Below are 19,698 nucleotides of genomic sequence, written 5' to 3'. Positions count from 1 at the left end.
TATTTTTTTTTTAAATAGTGGCATCTCTGCATTGGATACTTTTAACTTGTGAGTAAATTTTTCTGTTTATTGCCCAAGACTAAATCCAACTTAAGGCCTGCTTAGTTTATTTTGATTATGTTCTGTGAATTGATACTTTTTAGAAACAAAGCTAATTCACAGGTCATATCATTTCATTTTTCATTCTGTCACTTTTAAGTTTTCAGTCACTGGACGGATCTTGAATTCTTAACATTATTCTCAGAGCCACACAAAATTGGCCATTAAATATTGTATAGAACAAAACAAAAATTTCAACAGGGTAGAATTTTGAAGTCTTACAGAGAATCCCAAATGTTAAATTGCGACTTTCAACTCTTCATTAAAAGCGTTACCTTGAGAAAGTTAAATTTTGTTTTTCTTTTTGTCACTGTCTTGAAAACAAATTATTTTCCAATTCACAAGAACTTTGGCAAAAAAAAAAAGAAATGATTTTATTCTTCGAAGAACATTCAATAAAAGTTTTATTCGGAGAAGAAGATTGTTTGAAGACATGATCCCCGAAAGTCTTCATGATCTAGATCTCTACCACAGAATCAAGACAATGAAAAATTATGTATTAAAAAAATATTTGCAGATATAGTTTTATTTACTATAAATCAATGTGTCTTTGATGAGGGTGTCTTTGGTTTATGTTTAACCATTTCCTAACTACAAATTACACAGAAAGAACACCCTTTTATTAAGTATTTATATATCAGGCTCTTTTGTATGGCCTTTTTCATGTTATCACATGTAAAATCCTTTTATTTTCATTTTAAAAAAAGAATATTGCATGATATTGATTGATAGACCTTTTTCAAATATATTTTATCTTCTGATTCTCCTAATATGCTTATGAGGAAGAAATTCATGACTCCATTTTACAGATGAGGAAACTGTTTTGAGAGAATGTAAATGAACTGACTGGGGAATGGCCAGTAGTAGAGCACTGATTCCAGATCAAGTACTTTTTGGTGACAACTACTCCATTTTTTTTATGTCGTTCTGTAGTGATTTAAAGATCCAGGAAGTTATATCAGACTTAAATACACTCTCCTATAAAATTATGAGGCTTCCCAGGTGACTCAGTGGTAAAAAAAAAATCTGCCTGCCTGCTTGCAGGAGATGCAGGTTTGATCCCTGGGTTGGGAAATTCCCTGGGGAAGGAACTGGCAACCCACTCCAGCATTTATGCCTGGGAAATCGCATGGACAGAGGAACCTGGTGGGCTACAGACCATGGGGCCGCAGAGTTGGACACGACTGATCGACTAAGCACAGCACATAACGTTTGTTTAGACTCAGTCCTTCTTTGGATCCTCTGCTACGCTTACTACCTTTGCCATTTAATTTAAACTCTGCAGACTAAAATGAATAATCAGAGCTCCTTTAAGCACTTTTAAGACCATTTTTTCGAAAAATGTAAAATGTTTTCTTGACACAGAGTTAATTGCTTAAAAGGGACTGACTCAAGTGTCAGCGCCAGTTTGAGTGAAGTGAAACACCTCCTGGCCAAGAGACATTAAATTAATTGGTAGGAAGTTGTCTTCTAAGAAGTATAGATGATTTTGCACTTCATGAGAGGGATGTGTACAATTTGATTTACATTATATTTTATAGACTTTATAGCTCTTCAAAAGGAAGACATATATTTCATAATTAGTATTAATCTATGCTTAAACTTAATATTTAACTGTGAACTCTTCCCATGGCTTTGAAAAGTTTAATATTTGTAACTTTGATCATGGTGGAAAGTCTGTAAAAAAAGAATGTCTTTGTTTCATACATCCTATTACCACCAAATTTAGCATGAATTTACACTTACATGCTCAGTAAATGTTTGGTTAACCAGTGAGTAACTATTGTAGTCAGCAGTGGATACACAAGTAAGGTAAAACCAGTAATTTACTGTTTATTACAGAAAACATCTTAGCTTTTCTTTGGCATTTTTGCACAGATAAGTGACTTTATATTCACTATGGCCATTTTTTTTTTTAAGTCACCCTGTAAGCTACTCCTTCATTTTAATACAGGAACAGTGGGAATACAGAGATGTTTTCCATTTTGCACGCTGTGTTCGGACAGCAATTTGGTAGAACTGCGACAGTGGAACCTGGATCACCTGAATTTTTATATTTTGTGTATTTTGAATGAGAAACCACAGTCTCTCTTTTTATAGGAAATTTCCATATTCCTATTATCCAATACTTTAACGGCCTGTGTATAACATTCTATTTCATTTATCCCAGATGCATTTTCATCCAAAACTCTTTCAAAGGTCTATCTTGAAAGTGCTTCTATACAAGCAACACTACATGTATTCATTAAATGATTTAATATTCCTAAGGTAGTTTATATCTTCTGTTTTTCCCCTCTAAATACTAAATTTTAGTAGAGCTTCTATTTCTTATTTTCTCTCTTTTCATTACTGTTGCCAATGTAAAACTTCTCTTTCACTGTCAAAAAAAAAGAAAAATCTTTGTTTTGAATATTAGTATTTGAATTTTATGTATGTCAATTACACTCAGTATTCTATTTTGAACTAGACATATCCTATCAAGAGCTTGTCATGTAGTCTCATCACTTCCTCTAACAGTAACAAATTTAGTGATATATCTGCCCAAGTGATATTTTGCCCCAACATATGTGAGTCTGATCAACAAACAGAATGAGTCTTCTGTATCAGAAATACTGTGAATGAAAAGCCGCCAAATCCCTTCTTGGTATATTTTAAATACTTTAAATACTTTTATTTTAAATACAACACTTTACCTCCCTGTCTCTAATGGTTTAAACATATGGCCACGTTTGATTTGGGTTTGATTCCTTTGGTGAAGAGTACACCATCAAAACATTTCTAAGTAAACATTTGAGTCCAAGGCTAGGTTGGAATATCAAAGACTATATTGTAATTTGGTTTGAATATACTAGAGTGAGCAATTATGATTTGCCTAAGAACAACATAACAAATTCCAAATGTGTATTTCACTTTTTTCTACTTGAAGACATTCATGTATTTTGTTTAACCTCAGATGTATTTAAAAAGAATAATAAGTGATTGTTATCAAAATTCTTCCAATAAAATTTCTGTTAAAAAGTTTTCACCTGACTTGTCTATTCGTTTGATGAAACTCCAATACTTTGGCCACCTGATGTGGAGTTGTCTCACTGGAAAAGACCCTGATGCTGGGAAAGATTGAGGGCAGGAGGAGAAGGGGGCAACGGAGGATGACATAGTTGCATGGCATCATCAACTCAATGGACATGAGTTTGAGCAAACTCTGAGAGATGAAGGACAGGGAAGCCTGGTGTGCTGCAGCCCAAGGGGTTGCAAAGAGTCGGACACGACTAAGTGACTAAGCAACAACCTGAATTGTCTATTAGTTTGATGAACAGAAAAGACCACTGTGAATCTGAGTTACTGGAACAGATCCTGGAGGACTTATGGAATGTAAGGGGAAGAATGATTTTTAGGGCCCAGGAACAGCAAAACTGATGAGGAGAGAGGAGATAGTAGGAGACTTGGAAATGTCTCGACACTGAAGATCCTCACTGTAAATCGTCCTCCTCATTATTTTACCTCATAGACAAATCTCAAAGTATCTCCAGATATTTAACCTCAAAGTATTGTCTCACCTTGTTCTTTATCGTCTCAGCTCACAGGAAATGAAGACCACAAATATCCATTATCCTTCCAAATTTTTTCCTCTATAATCAGAAGAAATTCTTCTTTAAAATAACTTCTTCACAAAACCCCAGATCCCACTCATCCCATCTTCTCAAATATACTCTTACCAAAGCAGTCTCTTCCTTGCCATCAACCTGTGCTATAGGATGAGGGGTTTATCCTCAGTGTGTGTGTGGTCCGCTATCTCACGTGTGGCCTACATGCACTTCTTGCTAACTGTAGCGCTTAGTAATACGACTTCACTCCTCCCTCCCTAGTTTGTAGAGTTAATCAAAAGCCATCAGTGACTTACTTCTTATCACGCCATGGCAGAACTACCAGCATCTCTAATTTTACTTTTCCCACTCAAATCTCTTTTCAACTCCCATTTCTGTTCAGAATTCCTTCAAGAATTCTTAGAAATCTAAATATTGCTTTTGCCACCTCCCATTTCCTGAATCCCCTACCAAAAAGTCTTGCTCATTTATTGGAAATCTTTTAAACTCACCTTTCCATTCCCACTGCCCTGTCTAATACTTCACTGCTGTGTGTAGTCACAATGTGGAATTGTCTGACTTCTCACCTATTCAATGCCCAACTCTAGCCATCTCCATTTCAGCACCCACCCTCACACACCCTCAACACAACGCAAAAACAATTCTGGCCTTAGCCAGGAAGTACAAGGAATTTCTGCTGAATCAGACTCTTAAGTTCTTTTCAAACATTTCCCCTATCCTGGTTTCCTGACTACCTTCTGCTGGCCCTTTTGCATAGAGGACTTTGACCTTCTAGAGCTAAAGCACCTGCCCTGCCTTTCCTGTGCTCTCGAATCAGCCTCTGGCCTAAGGGAAGTCTACAGTGGTTAACAGTTCACTACCCTGTCTTTGAGTTTTCGCTTCCTTCCCCCAGAAGCCAACTTGTGTTATATTAACGAAGTAAGCTTCCCAGTTTCCACTTTTAATTCCTTCAGCTCAGGAATCTTGAGTGGCTCTCTTAAATGCTCATCAAATACAAATTCCTCTGAATAATTTCAGCAACTTGTGATACTTTTCTTTCCCTCCTTATTCAATCTCATTACTCATGATACAGAATAAGCAAACTTTGCTTTATTTATTACTCTAGACCATGGAAACAGCAAAGAAAGGGAGAAGAAGCAAGCAGGTTTTACAGATTAGACAGAAAGACAGTAATTTACTATTTTTCATTATGCATGAAAAAGAGAAAAAGACAACACTACTTTAACAGGATTCTAGCTCATTCAAATACTTTGTTAGCTCATCCAGCTCTACTACACTTTAAAGATAATTTACCATGAAGTTCAGGCTTTAATAAAATCCTATAACCAACAGGAGTAACAATAGTATGACAATACTATCTGGCACAGTTTAAGAAATCAAAATTTATTGAAAAAATGGATTATGCTTTTAATATGAAGTTTAGCACCTCTTTGAAAAATAGTTCTATATGGATTGCCAAAGTGAACTGTATTCTTTGTAGGGCATTCACTGCTAAAGCCAGAAGAAAAATAAAATGAAAACAAAAGCATTCCCCAAAATATTTCCTGACTTTAGGGGGTCAGGAAAGCATAGGTACAGTTTCAGAGCAATTAGAACCCTGCCATTTGACCTGGACTTTTGAAAACATTGCAACTGCTTCTAGAACTATAATAAGGTCTATCTGATTAGCCATTAGGGTGTTTTTCTACTCTAAGCCATTGTTAGATCAGATTGTTGTTCAAGTTCACAGGGGTTATCTGTCCCGTATGTGCATCATACTACTTCCCCTTGAGCAATAATTTGTACACAGTTCATATTGATTTCCTCAGAACTTCAAAACAAGACAAAGTCACTACATTTGTAGTTAAATCAGAACAAAGACTTCCCATTGGCTTGCAAAGAAAACCTGGTAGTGGTGGCCACCAACTAAGGAAACCCTCAAGAACTACAACTGAGAGAAGATTTTTCTGTTTGTAAGAGTTATGATTTCAAAAGGGTAGTGTATACCCCTGTTGCTGTTTTCCTCTGTCCGCCTCTGCACATGGGTCAGAACGTAAGCCCAATCATGAAAGAGTCACAGAGCAACAGAGTAAACAGAACTCCAAGTTTCTGAACAGAGCACCAAAAAAAAAAAAAGAAAAAAAAAGGAACCTAGGGAACCAGGAAGTAGTGAGATCATGAAGAGGAGCTCAGGAAAACAACCTTGAAAAGTCGATTATCAACCCCAAGTTTCACACTCAGTAAGGCTTGTATCTGATCCTTCCTACCTGGCATACCAAAAGACCTTCAGGACTAAATTATCCAACTGCCTAGGTCCCAGCCTGGGTCACATAAACTTGAGATAGATCAAAAAAGAACAGCAGTCCTTGAAAAACCCAACTGACACTGGAACCTCAGCCCATAGAAGATGGACTAGTAATTGCATCCTGCACCTAACCAGGCTCCTTGCCTGCTAAAACACAAACCACAGAATCTAAACAAGAACCAGAATCTCATAATATTCAAAATGTTTAAGCTACAATCCAAATTGGCAAAGTGCCACGAAAATTTCAATGTCCAGATGAAAAACAATCAACAGATACCAAGGCTGAGATGATACCAAAGTTGGAATTATTGGGCAAAGACATTAAAGCAACTATTACAAAAATGCTTATCCAAGTAATCACTTATCTTGCAACAAATGTTAAAACAGAAAACTGAAGATATAAAAGGAACCAAATGGAAATTTTAAAACAGTATCCAAAATTAAAACATACAAAATCAAGTCAACAGCAGAATGGAGAAGACAGAGAAGTCAGTGAACTTGAAAATATATCAATAAAAATAATCCATACTAAATAACAGAGAAAATAGATTGAAAAAAAAAAAATGAACAGAGCTCAGAGACCTGTCGGACAATAAGAAATGTCTTAACACTTTTGTTATCAGATGCCCAGAAGGAGAGGACTCTACATACAATGAGGAAGCACCAAGTGCTGAAAAAAATATTTGAAGAAACAATGACTGGTAACTTCCCAAATTTGGTGACATAAACCTAAGATACAGGAAGCTGAGCAAATGCCCAAAAGATAAATGCTAAAATATCCACATGAAATGCAACATGATCAGATAATTACAATAAAAAATCACAAGTTTTACATAAATGTTAACAAGTTCATTCTAACACTCATATAAAAAGGCAAAGGAACTAAACTAGATGCAATTTTGAAAAAAGAGAAAACTAGAGGAGTTAACACTAGCTGTTAAGATTTACCATAAAGCTAGGGAAATCAAGACAGTGTGCTATTACAGAAGAGAAAGAGACAGACCGACAGAATAGCAGAGTTCAGAAACAGATCCACACAAATACGGTCCACACAGTTATGGCAAACTGATTCTGACAACAATAGAGAAACAATTCAATAATCATAGTCTTTTTAAACAAACGGTGTTGAAGCAATTGAGTATCTCCATGCAAAAAAAGAAAAAAAACAGAACTTTCATCTAAAACTCACACTTCATATAAAAATCAACAAAATATACTACAGATAAGTGTAAACTACAAAACTGTAAAAAACTTTAGAAGAAAACATAGGATAAAATCTACATGTCCTTAAGTTTGCTTATTGGTTCTTATACAATGTAACAGAAACATGATCAAGAAAACGTTAACAAACTGGATTTCATCAAAATGAAAAACTTGTGCTTTGCAAAGACATAGTTAAGGGAATAAAAGGACAACCTACAGATTAGGAGAAAATATTTACAAATCACAATCTGACCAAGAATTTATATCCAGGACGCATGTGTGCTAAGTCGCTTCAGTCATGTCCGATTCTTTGCGACCCTATGGACTGCAGCCTACCAGGCTCCTCTGTCTATGAAATTTCCCAGGCAAGAATGCTAGCGTGGGTTACCATGCCCACCTCCAGGTTATCTCCCTGACCCAGGGATCGAATCTGTGTCTCTTATGTTTTCTGCATTGGCAGGCAGGTTCTTTACCACTAGTACCACCTGGGAAGCTCTATATCCAAAATAGATAAATAATCAAACTTTAACCATAAGAAAATCCAAATTAAAAATGGGCAGAAGGCATGAACAGATGTTTCATTAAGCAGGGTATAAAAATGGTAAATAAATACATGAAAAGATGTTCAACATCATTAACCACTAGGAAAATGCAAATTAAAATTATGATGATATATCACAACACACCTATCAGGAGAGCTAAAATAAAAAACTGTCAGTAGGAAGTGCTGACAAAGATACACAGCAATGGGAACTCTTACATTGCTTGCAAGAAAGCAAAATGACACAGCCACTCTAGAAATGATTTTGGCAGTTTTTTATAAACTTAAATGTACATTTTACCATATGACGCAGCAATTACACTGCTGGGTGTCTACTCTAGAGAAATAAAAATCTACATTCATACAAATACCAGTATGTGAATATTTTAACAACTATATCTATAACTGCAAAAATTGAAAAAACCCGTCTCTTTCAAATAGTGAATGGATAAACAAAGAATAGTGTGTCTATATGAGACTACTACTTAGTAATGAAAAAAAAAAACGAACTTCTGATACTTGCAATAACTTGGATGAATCTTAAAACAGCATTTTATTGAAAGAAGCCAGTCTCATTTATATGATATTCTCAAAAGGACAGAACTACAAAGATCAGATCAATGGTTGTCAGGCATTATAGGTGGGTAGAAGGGATGAACATAAGGGAACAGGGTGAAGGAGTTTTTGTGAGAGATAAAACTATTCTGTGTCTGGATTATGAAAGTAGTTTCACTGTATAATAGTTTAAAATAGCATTACTTTCATTTATTAAGGTTAAGTTACACAAAGATTAGATTTGGCAAAGTAAGCAAATAAAAACACAGGCACTCAATTCAATTTCAAATAAATATTTTCTTAGGTGTCCCAAGTGTTGAATGGAACATAAACATATTTTAAAAAATTGTTTATCTGAAATTCAGCTTAAATGCATCACCCTATTTTATCCGGAAATCCTAATAGAAAAATGCACAGATCCTGAATCTATATAACTTAATGAATTTTGGTAAGTATTTATACCCATACAATCAATACCACGTCAAGATACAGAACCTTTCCATGACCACAGTGCCTTTCTGTCTCCTCGTCATTCGTCACTCTTCACTCTCTCTCTTCTACTCACTCTTACTCTCCAAAACCACTGTTTTCTTTTCAAGCACTGCTTTGCCTGTTACTATAATTCATATAAATGGAAGTGTACTCTTTTATGTCTGGTTTCTTTCACCTATTATTTAAATTCGCTCAGGTTTTTTCTATCAATGGTTCATTCTGTTTTACGGTAAAGTAATATTCCATTGCAAAACATACTACAATTTTTAAGTCCATTCTCCTGTAAAGGACACATGGCTTGGTTCCAGTTTGGGGCTATGAATGAATAAAGATACAAAGTTACAAACATTCACGGACTACTTTTTGTCAGTAGGTTTTCATTTTTTTTCAGTCAATACATAGGACTGGTTTTGAAAGTTCATGGGGGCGGTTGTATGTTTAATTTATAAGAAACTGCTAATTAGTTTCCAAAGTAGTTGTGCTGATTTATATACCTACCAATAATGAGATTTTCAGTTATTACATGCCCTGGCAGCTTTTACTACTATTAGCCCTTAAAATTTTTGACATTCTATTGGCTTTTTTTTACTGTTGGTCCATTTTCTATTTCACCAGTTTCTGCTCTTATGTAAAGTATTTGCTTCCTTCTCAGTCAGTTCAGTCACTCAGTTGTGTCCAACTCTTTGTGACCCCATGGACTGTTGCACGCCAGGCTTCCCTGTCCATCACCAACTCCTGGAGCCCACTCAAACTCATGTCCATCGAGTCAGTGATGCCACCCGACCATCTCATCCTCTCTCGTCCCCTTCTCCTCCCACCTTCAATCTTTCCCAGCATCAGGGTCTTTTCAAATGAGTCAGTTCTTCACATCAGGTAGCCAAAGTACTGTAGTTTCAGCTTCAAGATCAGTCCTTCCAATGAATATTCAGGACTGACCTCCTTTAGGATGGATCTCCTTGCAGTCCAAGGGACTCTCAAGAGTCTTCTCCAACACCACAGTTTAAAAGCATCAATTCTTCGGCGCTCAGCTTTCTTTGTGGTCCAACTCTCACATCCACACATGACTACTGGCAAAACCATAGCTTTGTTGGTAATGTCTCTGCTTCTTAATATGCTGTCTAGGTTGGTCATAGCTTTTCTTCCAAGGAGTAAGTGTCCTTTTAATTTCATGGCTGCAGTCATCACCTGCAGTGATTTTGGAGCCCAAAGATATAGTCTCTCACTGTTTTCACTGTTTCCCCATCTATTTGCCTTGAATGATGGAAACAGATGCCATGATCTGTTTTCTGAATGTTGAGTTTTAAACCAACTTTTTCACTCTCCTCTTTCACTTTCAAGAGGCTCTTTAGTTCTTCTTTGCTTTCTGCCATTAAAGGTGGGGTCATCTGAGTATCTGAGGTTATTGATATTTCCCCCAGCATTCTTGATTCCGGCTTGTGCTTCATCCAGCCTTGCATTTCACACGATGTACTCTGCAAATAAGTTAAATAAGTAGGGTGACAATATACAGCCTTGACATACTCCTTTCCCAATTTGGAACCAGTCTGTTGTTCCATGTCCAGATCTAACTGTTGCTTCTTGACCTGAAAACAGATTTCTCAGGAGGCAGGTCAAGGGTTCTGGTATTCCCATTTCTTTAAGAATTTTCCACAGTTTGTTGTGATCCACACAGTCAAAGGTTTTGGTGTACTCAATAAAGCAGATGTTTTTTCTGGAACTCTCATGCTTTATCAATGATACAATGGATGTTGGCAATTTGATCTCTGGTTCCTCTGCCTTTTCTAAATCCAGCTTGAATAGGTGGAATTTCAGTTGACATACTGTTAAGCCTGGCTTGGAGAATTTTGAGCATTACTTTGCTAGTGTGTGAGATGAGTGCAATTGTGCGGTAGTTCGAGCATTCTTTGGCATTGCCTTTCTTTGGAATTGGAATGAAAGCTGACCTTTTCCAGTCCTGTTGCCACTGCTGAGTTTTCCAAATTTACTGGCATATTGAGTGCAGCACTTTCGCAGCATCATCTTTTAGGATTTCAAATAGCTCAACTGGAATTCCATCACCTCCACTAGCTTTGTTCCTAGTGATGTTTCCTAAGGGTCATTTGATTTTGCATTCTAGGATGCTTCCTTCTAATTACTTAAAATTTAATACAGTCTGCTTTTCCAGCTTTCTAAAATGAAATTGGATCACTGATTTAAAAACTTTCTTCTTTTCTAAAGCAGTAAATTTCTAAACACTACTTTATTTGCATCCCACAAATTTTCACATTTTGTTTATGTTTTTACTCAGTTAAAAATATACTGTTTTATCTCCAATATTTGGGACTTTTATAGATATCTTTTTGCCAGCAATTTTTAATTTAATTCCATTGTGGTCAATGGCCAAGCATATGGTCTACCCTGATAAATGTTTCACGTGTGCTTGAAAATATCTATTCTACCACTGTTGACTGTAGTGACCTAACAATTTGACCTAAATTGTTGGTGTTGTTCAGATCAATACTTTTACTGATATTGTTTACTTCTATCAGTTGCTGGGAGAAGATTGTTAAAATCCCCAACTTTGATTGTGGATTTGTCTGCATCTTCCTTCAGTTTTGTCAATTTTTGCCTCATGTATTTTCAAGCTGGTGTTCAATGCATACACATGCAGCATTGTCTTCTTGATGAACTGCCCCTTTTCTTTATGAAAAGTGTATCTCCAGTATACTCCTTCTTTTTAAGTCTATTTTGTCTTATACTGATACAACCACTTGTTTTCTTATGCTTACTGTTTGTATTGTTTATTTTTTCCCTATTCTACTTTCATCCAGAGTCTAGACAAAATTTAGTTGAGCCTTTGAAAAAAATCTAGTCCTTTTAGTTGGACTACTTAGTTTACAACTGTGATACCAATAAGCAATTATTGGTTTGGCTGGATTTAAGTCTTCCATTTCACTATTTGTTCTTTGTCCTATGTTTTTTAATATTTATTTCCTCCTTTCCTGTCCTCTTTTGGTTAATTATATGTCTTCCAGTATTCAATTTTAATTCCTCTCATTTTTTTTAACTTCTGCCAAGTGTGTGTGTGTGTGTGTGTTTCTAGTAGTTGCCAAAGGATTACAATACATATCCTTAACACTGTCTACCTACAGTTATTATTCTACTACTTCAAATAAAATGTAATAATCCTGCAACTGTATAATTCCCTTCCCCCTGCAACTTGTGTTATTGTTTGCACATATTTTATAGCTAAATACATGCCACAATACTATGTTAAACTGTCAGTTGTCTTCTAAAAGTGAAAGTTGCTCATTGTGTCCTACTCTTTGCAACCCCATGGACTATACAGTCCATGGAATTCTCCAAGCCAGGATACTGGAGTGGGTAGCTGTTCCCTTCTTCAGGGGATCTTCCCAATCCAGGGATCGAACCTAGGACTCCCGCATTGCAGGCAGATTCTTTATCAGCTGAACCACCAGGGAAGCTCAAGAATACTGGATCTTCCCAAGCCAGGAATCGAACCGGGATCTTCTGCACTGCAGACAGATTCTTTACTAACTGAGCTATCAGGGTAGCCCAATAAGTTTTAAAAACATAAAGCAAAGAAAACCTGATAGTCATTTACACTTACATATTTATTATTTCCTTCCTTTCAGCTGATGTCATTTACCTTCAACCCAAAACACTTCCCTCAGTTTTCCTTGTAGTGTGGGTCTGCTGGTGACTAATTCTGCTTTCATGAAGATTGTTGTATTTGTATTTTTCTGTCCTATTTGTTTTCTGTTCTGCTTCTGGGGACCCAGTCACATATATGTTGAACTGCTTGATACTGCCCCACATGGCATTGAGGCTCTGTGCTCTTTTATTCTTCCCTCCAACCTTTTTCCCTCAGAAAATTTCTATTCATCATCTGCACTCTGTTGTTAACTTCAACCATTTGGGGTTTTCTGTTTGTTTCCATGACTCTGCTAAGAGTACTCATTTACATTAATTCACTACAACCACTTTTCCTTTTCATCCTTGAACACAGTTCTGAGCTGCTTTGACATCCTTGTTGGCTAATTCCAATATCTGGGTTGGTAGGATCTCTTTTACTGCGTGTTTTTCTCTTTTTGACCTTAAGTCATATTTTCCTATTTCATTGCATGCCTCATAGTATTTTATAGCATTCGAGGCATTGTTAATAGATTGATTCACTTTGTTATCATGCTCTGGAAGTGATAAGCTTTATTCTAGCAGGCAGGTAATTATTGGCTATTCACCTTGATTTTATGGAGGGTTGATTTCACATTATGTTAAAGATTCTGTCTTTAGTTTTAGCACAAATCCTTAGCCCTAGGCACAGCCTTTACTGCTAATATACAGCCATTCTAGGGATTTGATGAAAAGCCTAAGGTACAAGCTTTCTAAGTTGTTGGGATTCAAACTTTTGAGTTCTCTTGCAACAGAGAGCAACAATCTCTGCTCAACTTTTTCAGCCTTCCAGCTAAAGCTTTCCACCAGATTCACTGGAGTCTTCCCTGCACATGCACAATGCCAGAGTTAGCCAAAGATTTAAGAGGAAATCACATGCAGGTTGGAAGTCTCCTCCTTCAGTGCCACCTTCATTTCTAGAATTTCCTCCTTCAATTTACAGCTCCTCCAGCAGCAACCAATTCCAACAGCTCAAGTCATTAAGACTGCAACTTTCTCTTCCATTCTAGCTGCCCACTCACTAGACTGACTGGTAAATACCCTGAGGGAAAAGTCATGTAAGTATAGTTCTTTTACTACTTCTGGTCACTCCTTGGTGCCTTTAGACAGTTATTTATTATATTTTCCCAGAGTTTATCATTGGGAGAGTTTGTACATTACAAGCTATTCCACCACTACCCAAACCAGAAGGCCAATTCTTCACTGTTTAATGCCTTAGAAAAAAAAAAATACAGAACTGTTACTTAAATGTCCTTGGCTCTCTCTTGCATCTGACAGATTAAAAGTAGAATGTTTTACATATATTAAGATATCTTTTATCTCAAATGAAATAACTCAAAATAATCTATTAATTGTTGCTCCCAGAAAGTAGGGAAGTACTTGCTCAACTTCTAGTGAATCTACTGAGCAAAGAGGTCAGATAAACTGATTAGGCCATGGAAACACAGTTGACTGACCTTGAACAATATAGGGGTTAGGGCAACTGAACTTTCATGCAGTTGAAAACATCCATGGTTCCATATCCCTGGATTCAACCAACTGCAGATTCAACCAACCAGACTGTGCAGTACTTAGTATGTATTATGTGGACCCACACAGTTCAAACCTGTGTTGTTCAAGGGTCAACTGAAATCAGAGTTAGACCAACTAAACTACCATGGAGCAATGCTACTTCTATTATGAACTGACAAAAAGTATAAGACTTCATAGTCATGAAACATAATAAATGGAGTGTGATTTACAACTAGGAAGAAGAATGTGGCTACTAGCATACATATGGAGGCACATTAACTGTTAAGTGATATGACAAATCTTGACCAATCTATTGTTGTCTTCAAGCTTAAATTTTTAAAAATTTTATTTTGTAGTCAGCAAATTTTCCATTTTTCAGCTTGGATGTGAAAGATGCTATTTAAAACCAAACAGCAACTGTACATGGCTGGCTGAACATTTATAATTCAACAATTATATAACCTCCAAAATACAGCAGAATATGAGGCACATAATTAGGATGTCAGCTGAACAAGACAAAGCAATGCAAAAGGATGTCATTCTGTGGCATGTGCTCAGCTGAGCCCTAAGTAGGTGGGACTGTTGGCTGGTGACATATTCTTCTCATCTCTGTTTATGTGCATGAATACCACATGCTGTCAGGACAATGTATCTCGCAGTCAGGACATCAGACTCTTTAAGAAAGAAGAAAGTTCTATCTTGTATAAACTGATTTCATAAACAGACATTGCTTTTAAATGATTCTGTCTATGGATATCTAAGCTGTAAGTTGTCCAGTTTGGTCTGTTCCACGTATGTTCATCCTGAAAAACTGCCAAAATAGCAGCAACAACCGATGATATCACAGGGTAAAAACTCATTGACACAGGAAACCAAGCACTGTTGGAATATCTTTCTTCTTGGTCACTCAACTTATATTTATTAGGTAAACCAAAAGACCTGTTTGATTTGTTACACAAATACGTGTATGTGTATATATGACTGAAATTAACATCTCGCAATAGAAAATGCCTGTATTCAGGGTCCACCAGTTCTTTGGGATTCTGAGCTATTTTCTGGTATGGTAAACAGACTTAGCATCTCCATCTCCAGTGGATGCAAGCTGCCTCCTGTGATAATCAAGGAATGCAGTGGTCCTCCCAAGTCCACAGTAGACATCTGCTGCAAAGTGCCTGCTGCAATCTTCTGGTCCTCAGCTCCAACCCTGGCTAAGCCGACACAGAGTGTCTCCTCGGTGACCGCTATTAAAAGACAAACAAAGATGCCGCCGTTCAATTAAGTAAACGCATTATCCTGGATCCACTCAGACTAACACTAGTGCCAAAGATACATTTAAAGAAGTCCCAAATAAATCCCAAATATATTAAATATCCTTTAGTCACTCATTATAGACATACTATCTGCTGATTTATCTAAGAAATTATCAAATAATTTCTAAATTATTTGCACTACCTAACATTTAAGTAGTACTTCCTAACTTTACCATTTCAGAATTCCAAAGGCTTACTTTAGTTTAAATTTTTAGGATTTGATGAATAATTACCTGTATGCATACTCTGTCACATAGCATTTGTCTTTAACCAGGTTATGAGTGGACAGTGTTTATTACATGCCTATACTGTAAATAAAATGTTTGAGATATCCTCACATTGATCAATTGATATACTGGAAAAACCAGAAGATTATGAGATAAATACATAGATTTGAGTCTGTGCTTGACCACTCAGCTATATGACAAACCTTCAGTTTCTTCTTTTTTATGGGAAAACTAGCCTTCATAAATGGTGGTTTAAGGACCAAGATAATAGATATGAAAGTGCTTAGTAATTTACACAGCCCTGAAGAAATAATAGCCATTATGACATTACTTATGCTTTTAAGTTTGAAATAACATACATTGGTGAACTTCATTATTCATTCCAGTGTGTCTGCTCTTCAGCAGACCCTCTTGTGATTTTCTTTAGTTGGAAAAGCTGTCCTGATTGAAAAATGACCAAAATGGGGCAAATGATTTCTCCAAGGACAAGCAGGAATGTAAGGAACTCTGTACAAAGGTATGGGTATAGAGCACCCCTGCACATTATTTGTTTCATGATTTAACAAGGCCTACTGAGGCCAATGGTTATTAAAGAATCTTTGTGTATCTTTTCTATTAAGAAATATGTGTTCAAAGCCAGTCAGCACCTTGTAACAGAATATAATGACAGATTTATTTAAGAACCTCTCAATAAAAATCTATTGACAATGAACATTTTATTATATAGCATATCTACTGTGTCTAGATATTAAGAATGCAAGGGTAAATTCTCTTGTCTTTATCCTGAAAAAACAACTATACCTGGTCTCAGCGTTGAGAATGAGAAAAAGCAGAATAAGTATACTTTTGCAGGATAGAGCTCACTATAGACTTGGGCCAAAATGGAGGGTCTGTATTTTACCAAAATATTTATACTAACCTATTTACATAAAATCTGATTTATAGTTAATTTGTAAAAAAAAAAATCCTTTATTTCTAGAATGATATTAATATTACTAGAAATAAATCCATTACTTTTCTTTCAGTAGAACTTTCAGCCTAAGAGATTTAAGGGAAAGATGAAAAAAATGATAAGGAAAAAAGGAATGCAAACACACTGGCCCTCACTTTAGCGGTGTTGGTAATGCCTGTGTGTGTTTCAGGTGTTACATACTCATCTCAATGTAGCATGAGGGGAATATGAGAGCCCTTTTAAGATTCCTGAGTACCTGGTTCTTCTCCTCGTATTCGCTGATTCTGAACAATCTCCAGAAGTTGCTGGGCTGCTTGGTTGACACTCATATACCGAGGAGGTTCATAGATCTTTCTTCCCCTGTAAGTGTAAAACTAGATGCCACTGTTCTTAGCCATGAAATTACATAATACATTTTTCATGTAATTATTCCCCCAGGTATACTCAATTACCACATTCTATGTTCTGTTTGAAGCTGCACTTGTTACTCACTTTAAGTATATCATTTACCTTTAGTTTCTTAAGCTTTCTTCATTGTCCTATTTCAAATGCTCTCTCATCTCACTGAAATGTTGGCAGAAATAAGTCCAACCACTTAAAAGATAAATGCTTAAATCAAAGTTACTCTTATTCAAAGTGGTACTTTAGGCAAAAATAATTCAAAATAAGTGGAAATTTGTTCTATACTCTAATCAGATTTTATAGGGTTCATTTTTATTACCATGTTTAAACCACATATTCCTCTTTTCATATCTTCCTCTAAGAAAAGTAAACTACAGCAATAAATATCTCAAAGTCTTGGAGGATAAGATATGTTTAGTTCCATATGCCTCAAAAGCCTATCAAATGTGCTCAATGGTCAAAATAAAAATATTGCTTTTGCAGTTTATAAAAAAATTCATATAGAGTATTTTGTTGACTCTCAAAACAATTCTATAACTCAGCCCTAAGAGAAATATAATGCAAGCCACAAATGTAATTTAAAATTTTCAATAGTATCCATAATAACAAAAGTAAAAAAAGAGACAAAATTAATTTTAACAATGTATTTATTTAGCCAAATATATCCAGAATGTTATATTTCAACATTTATTCCCATAAAAATTATTATACATCATTTTTGTACGAAGTTTTTGAAATCTGGAATGTATTCTATATTTTAGCACATCTTAACTCAAATGTTAAATTTTCACTGGAAATACTTGACCCATATTTAGATCATAAAATTTCATAAAATTCATGGTTGTAAAAGTAGATTTACATGTTGAATTGTTCTAAATATACTTAAATGCTATCTACTTACTTAGTTGAGTATTAGTTTTAAATTAATTAAAACTAAATTATAGATTCCATTCCTCAGTTACATTAGTTACATGTATTTAAAGCTCTCATTAGTTATATGTGGGTAGCGGCTACTGTATGGGATACTGCATCTGTAAGTAAAAAGGGCTTCTTTCCTCCAATGTACAATTGAAGACAATATGGCTCAGAAATGGAAGTAACTTTCCCGAGAGCACATAACCAGAGTCCGACTCACGACTCAAACCCATGTTTTCTGACTCTCAATTAACTCATTCCACATATATTTACTAGTGCCTATTAGGTGCCAACCACTGTTCTCAACACTGAGCCCTGAAATTTACTGCTATTTCCATTCTCTCATACTGCTTAACATTTCATAAGATTGAAAGTGTTAAATTTTGCATTGTTACTGAAAACTGATTTTCAACAATCTTTAGAACTTATGTCATTTAAGTAGAATTTATAGTCCATGGAATTAAAATAGAATTAAGCATTCTCAGAACATGAACTTACCTGATTAGATTTTCCACAGACTGCTCCTTTACTTTGATATCTGTAGGAAGCAAAAAAAAGATAGTTCTCTTTTAATTAAGTACTTTACCCAAAATCCTACATGTAAACTTCAGCTGAAACACCTAAATTTTTGGTAAATATTATTCTCAAGTCTCTAAAATGCTAATTTGAGAGTTTGTGACAATTTTCCCTCACACCTGTATCTGGCCACATTTTTAAGGAAATATAAAGAAGAATGGAAGCTTGTGGTTGTATAAAGATCATTAGTTAGAAAACAAACATGAGGTTGGCCATGAGACCATCCTGAACAGATTGAATTTCCTCTTGGAAAAGAAGACACAGGAAAGAGTTAGATAAATATTGGCATATACACTATCTAACAGCTAATCAAAATCTTTGTGTTCATTTCTATTAGCTGGTAACTGCACAGACCCAACTGGAAAGTTCTTGTTATGTTCCTATTCTTACCTATTTTTCAGACACTAGAATATACATTTCAATGCATGTAATGTAAATATAAGAAAATTCTTACCACACGTTGAAGAGACTTTAACTTTTGTGTGAATGGTAAGACGTGCCAGTAACTTATGAAACATTTTAATACCAATATTCATACTTTATTGGGGATTTCCCAAGCATGGACTGGTAGCCACAACAGCCAAAACACATATAGCCCTTGTTCTCATAAAGCTTGATGATGCAAGCATCACAAAGATTTGATTCTTTATGCTTTGTAATCACTGATGCTCAGCTAAACAATCTGGTAGAAGGTAAAAAAGTAGAATCACTCTACATCCTCACAGGAACTCAGTACACAACAGCAAGAGCAACAGCTGCTTCCTGTTCTACATGCTAAAAACAAATGGTTAGGCCAAAGTTTGTTTCTGCAAAAATAAATACAGTGTAACTGAGTGGTCTTTTTGATAGGCTTCAACAACTTTCTCAAGTGATTATAAACTTTATAAAAGTTTTTCTTACAAAGGATACTAAGCATTTGCTTGGAAAATCCTCGAGACAATCCCTTACATATATTTCTAAATGTTCTTAGAACCAGCAATGAATATATTTTTCAGGTTTGAAATTCACTATTTAGATATTTTCATTGTATGGCATATATAGGAAATATGTATACCTGTTACTGAAATATGGCCTGCAATACAATTAATGATATAAACATCAACTTAGATCTCCTTTACCTAATAGCTGTAATCATTTTTGAAAAGTAAACATTTATTAATGCATTCACCTTGAGCTTCTGAAATGTTATTTGTGATAGTTTATAATATTTTCAATTTTTTCACTTTTTAAATGATATATTCTGTAGAATTTTATTTTAAAAATGAAGAGGGCTGGGGAGAATTTTTATGGGCAAATGCTTCTTCACTAAATGTAAGTCTGTATTAGTGAATAAATTCAAGCCAGACTCATCTT

The 19,698-nt window shown here is 35.5% G+C and overlaps 1 protein-coding gene across 4 annotated transcripts in view; it reads right to left on the bottom strand.

Annotated features, from left to right (window-relative positions):
- Positions 1 to 14,296: 14,296 nt before the first annotated feature.
- Positions 14,297 to 19,698, bottom strand: part of DPH5 (diphthamide biosynthesis 5) — a 29,350-nt gene continuing 23,948 nt past the window's right edge. For all 4 annotated transcript variants that reach the window (XM_065907897.1, XM_065907887.1, XM_065907914.1 and 1 more), the window contains exons 6-8: positions 18,268 to 18,307; positions 16,709 to 16,812; positions 14,297 to 15,204 (exon numbers count right to left, since the gene is read on the bottom strand). In XM_065907897.1, coding sequence (XP_065763969.1) covers positions 14,981 to 15,204; positions 16,709 to 16,812; positions 18,268 to 18,307 — 368 coding nt within the window. In that variant the 3' untranslated portion in view covers positions 14,297 to 14,980. The remainder of the gene's footprint in view (positions 15,205 to 16,708; positions 16,813 to 18,267; positions 18,308 to 19,698) is intronic.

Source organism: Muntiacus reevesi, chromosome 1, assembly GCF_963930625.1.
Source record: "Muntiacus reevesi chromosome 1, mMunRee1.1, whole genome shotgun sequence".
Lineage (NCBI taxonomy): Eukaryota > Metazoa > Chordata > Mammalia > Artiodactyla > Cervidae > Muntiacus > Muntiacus reevesi.
Note: the sequence above shows the minus strand (reverse complement) of the source record. Positions and strands in the feature narration are given on the sequence as shown.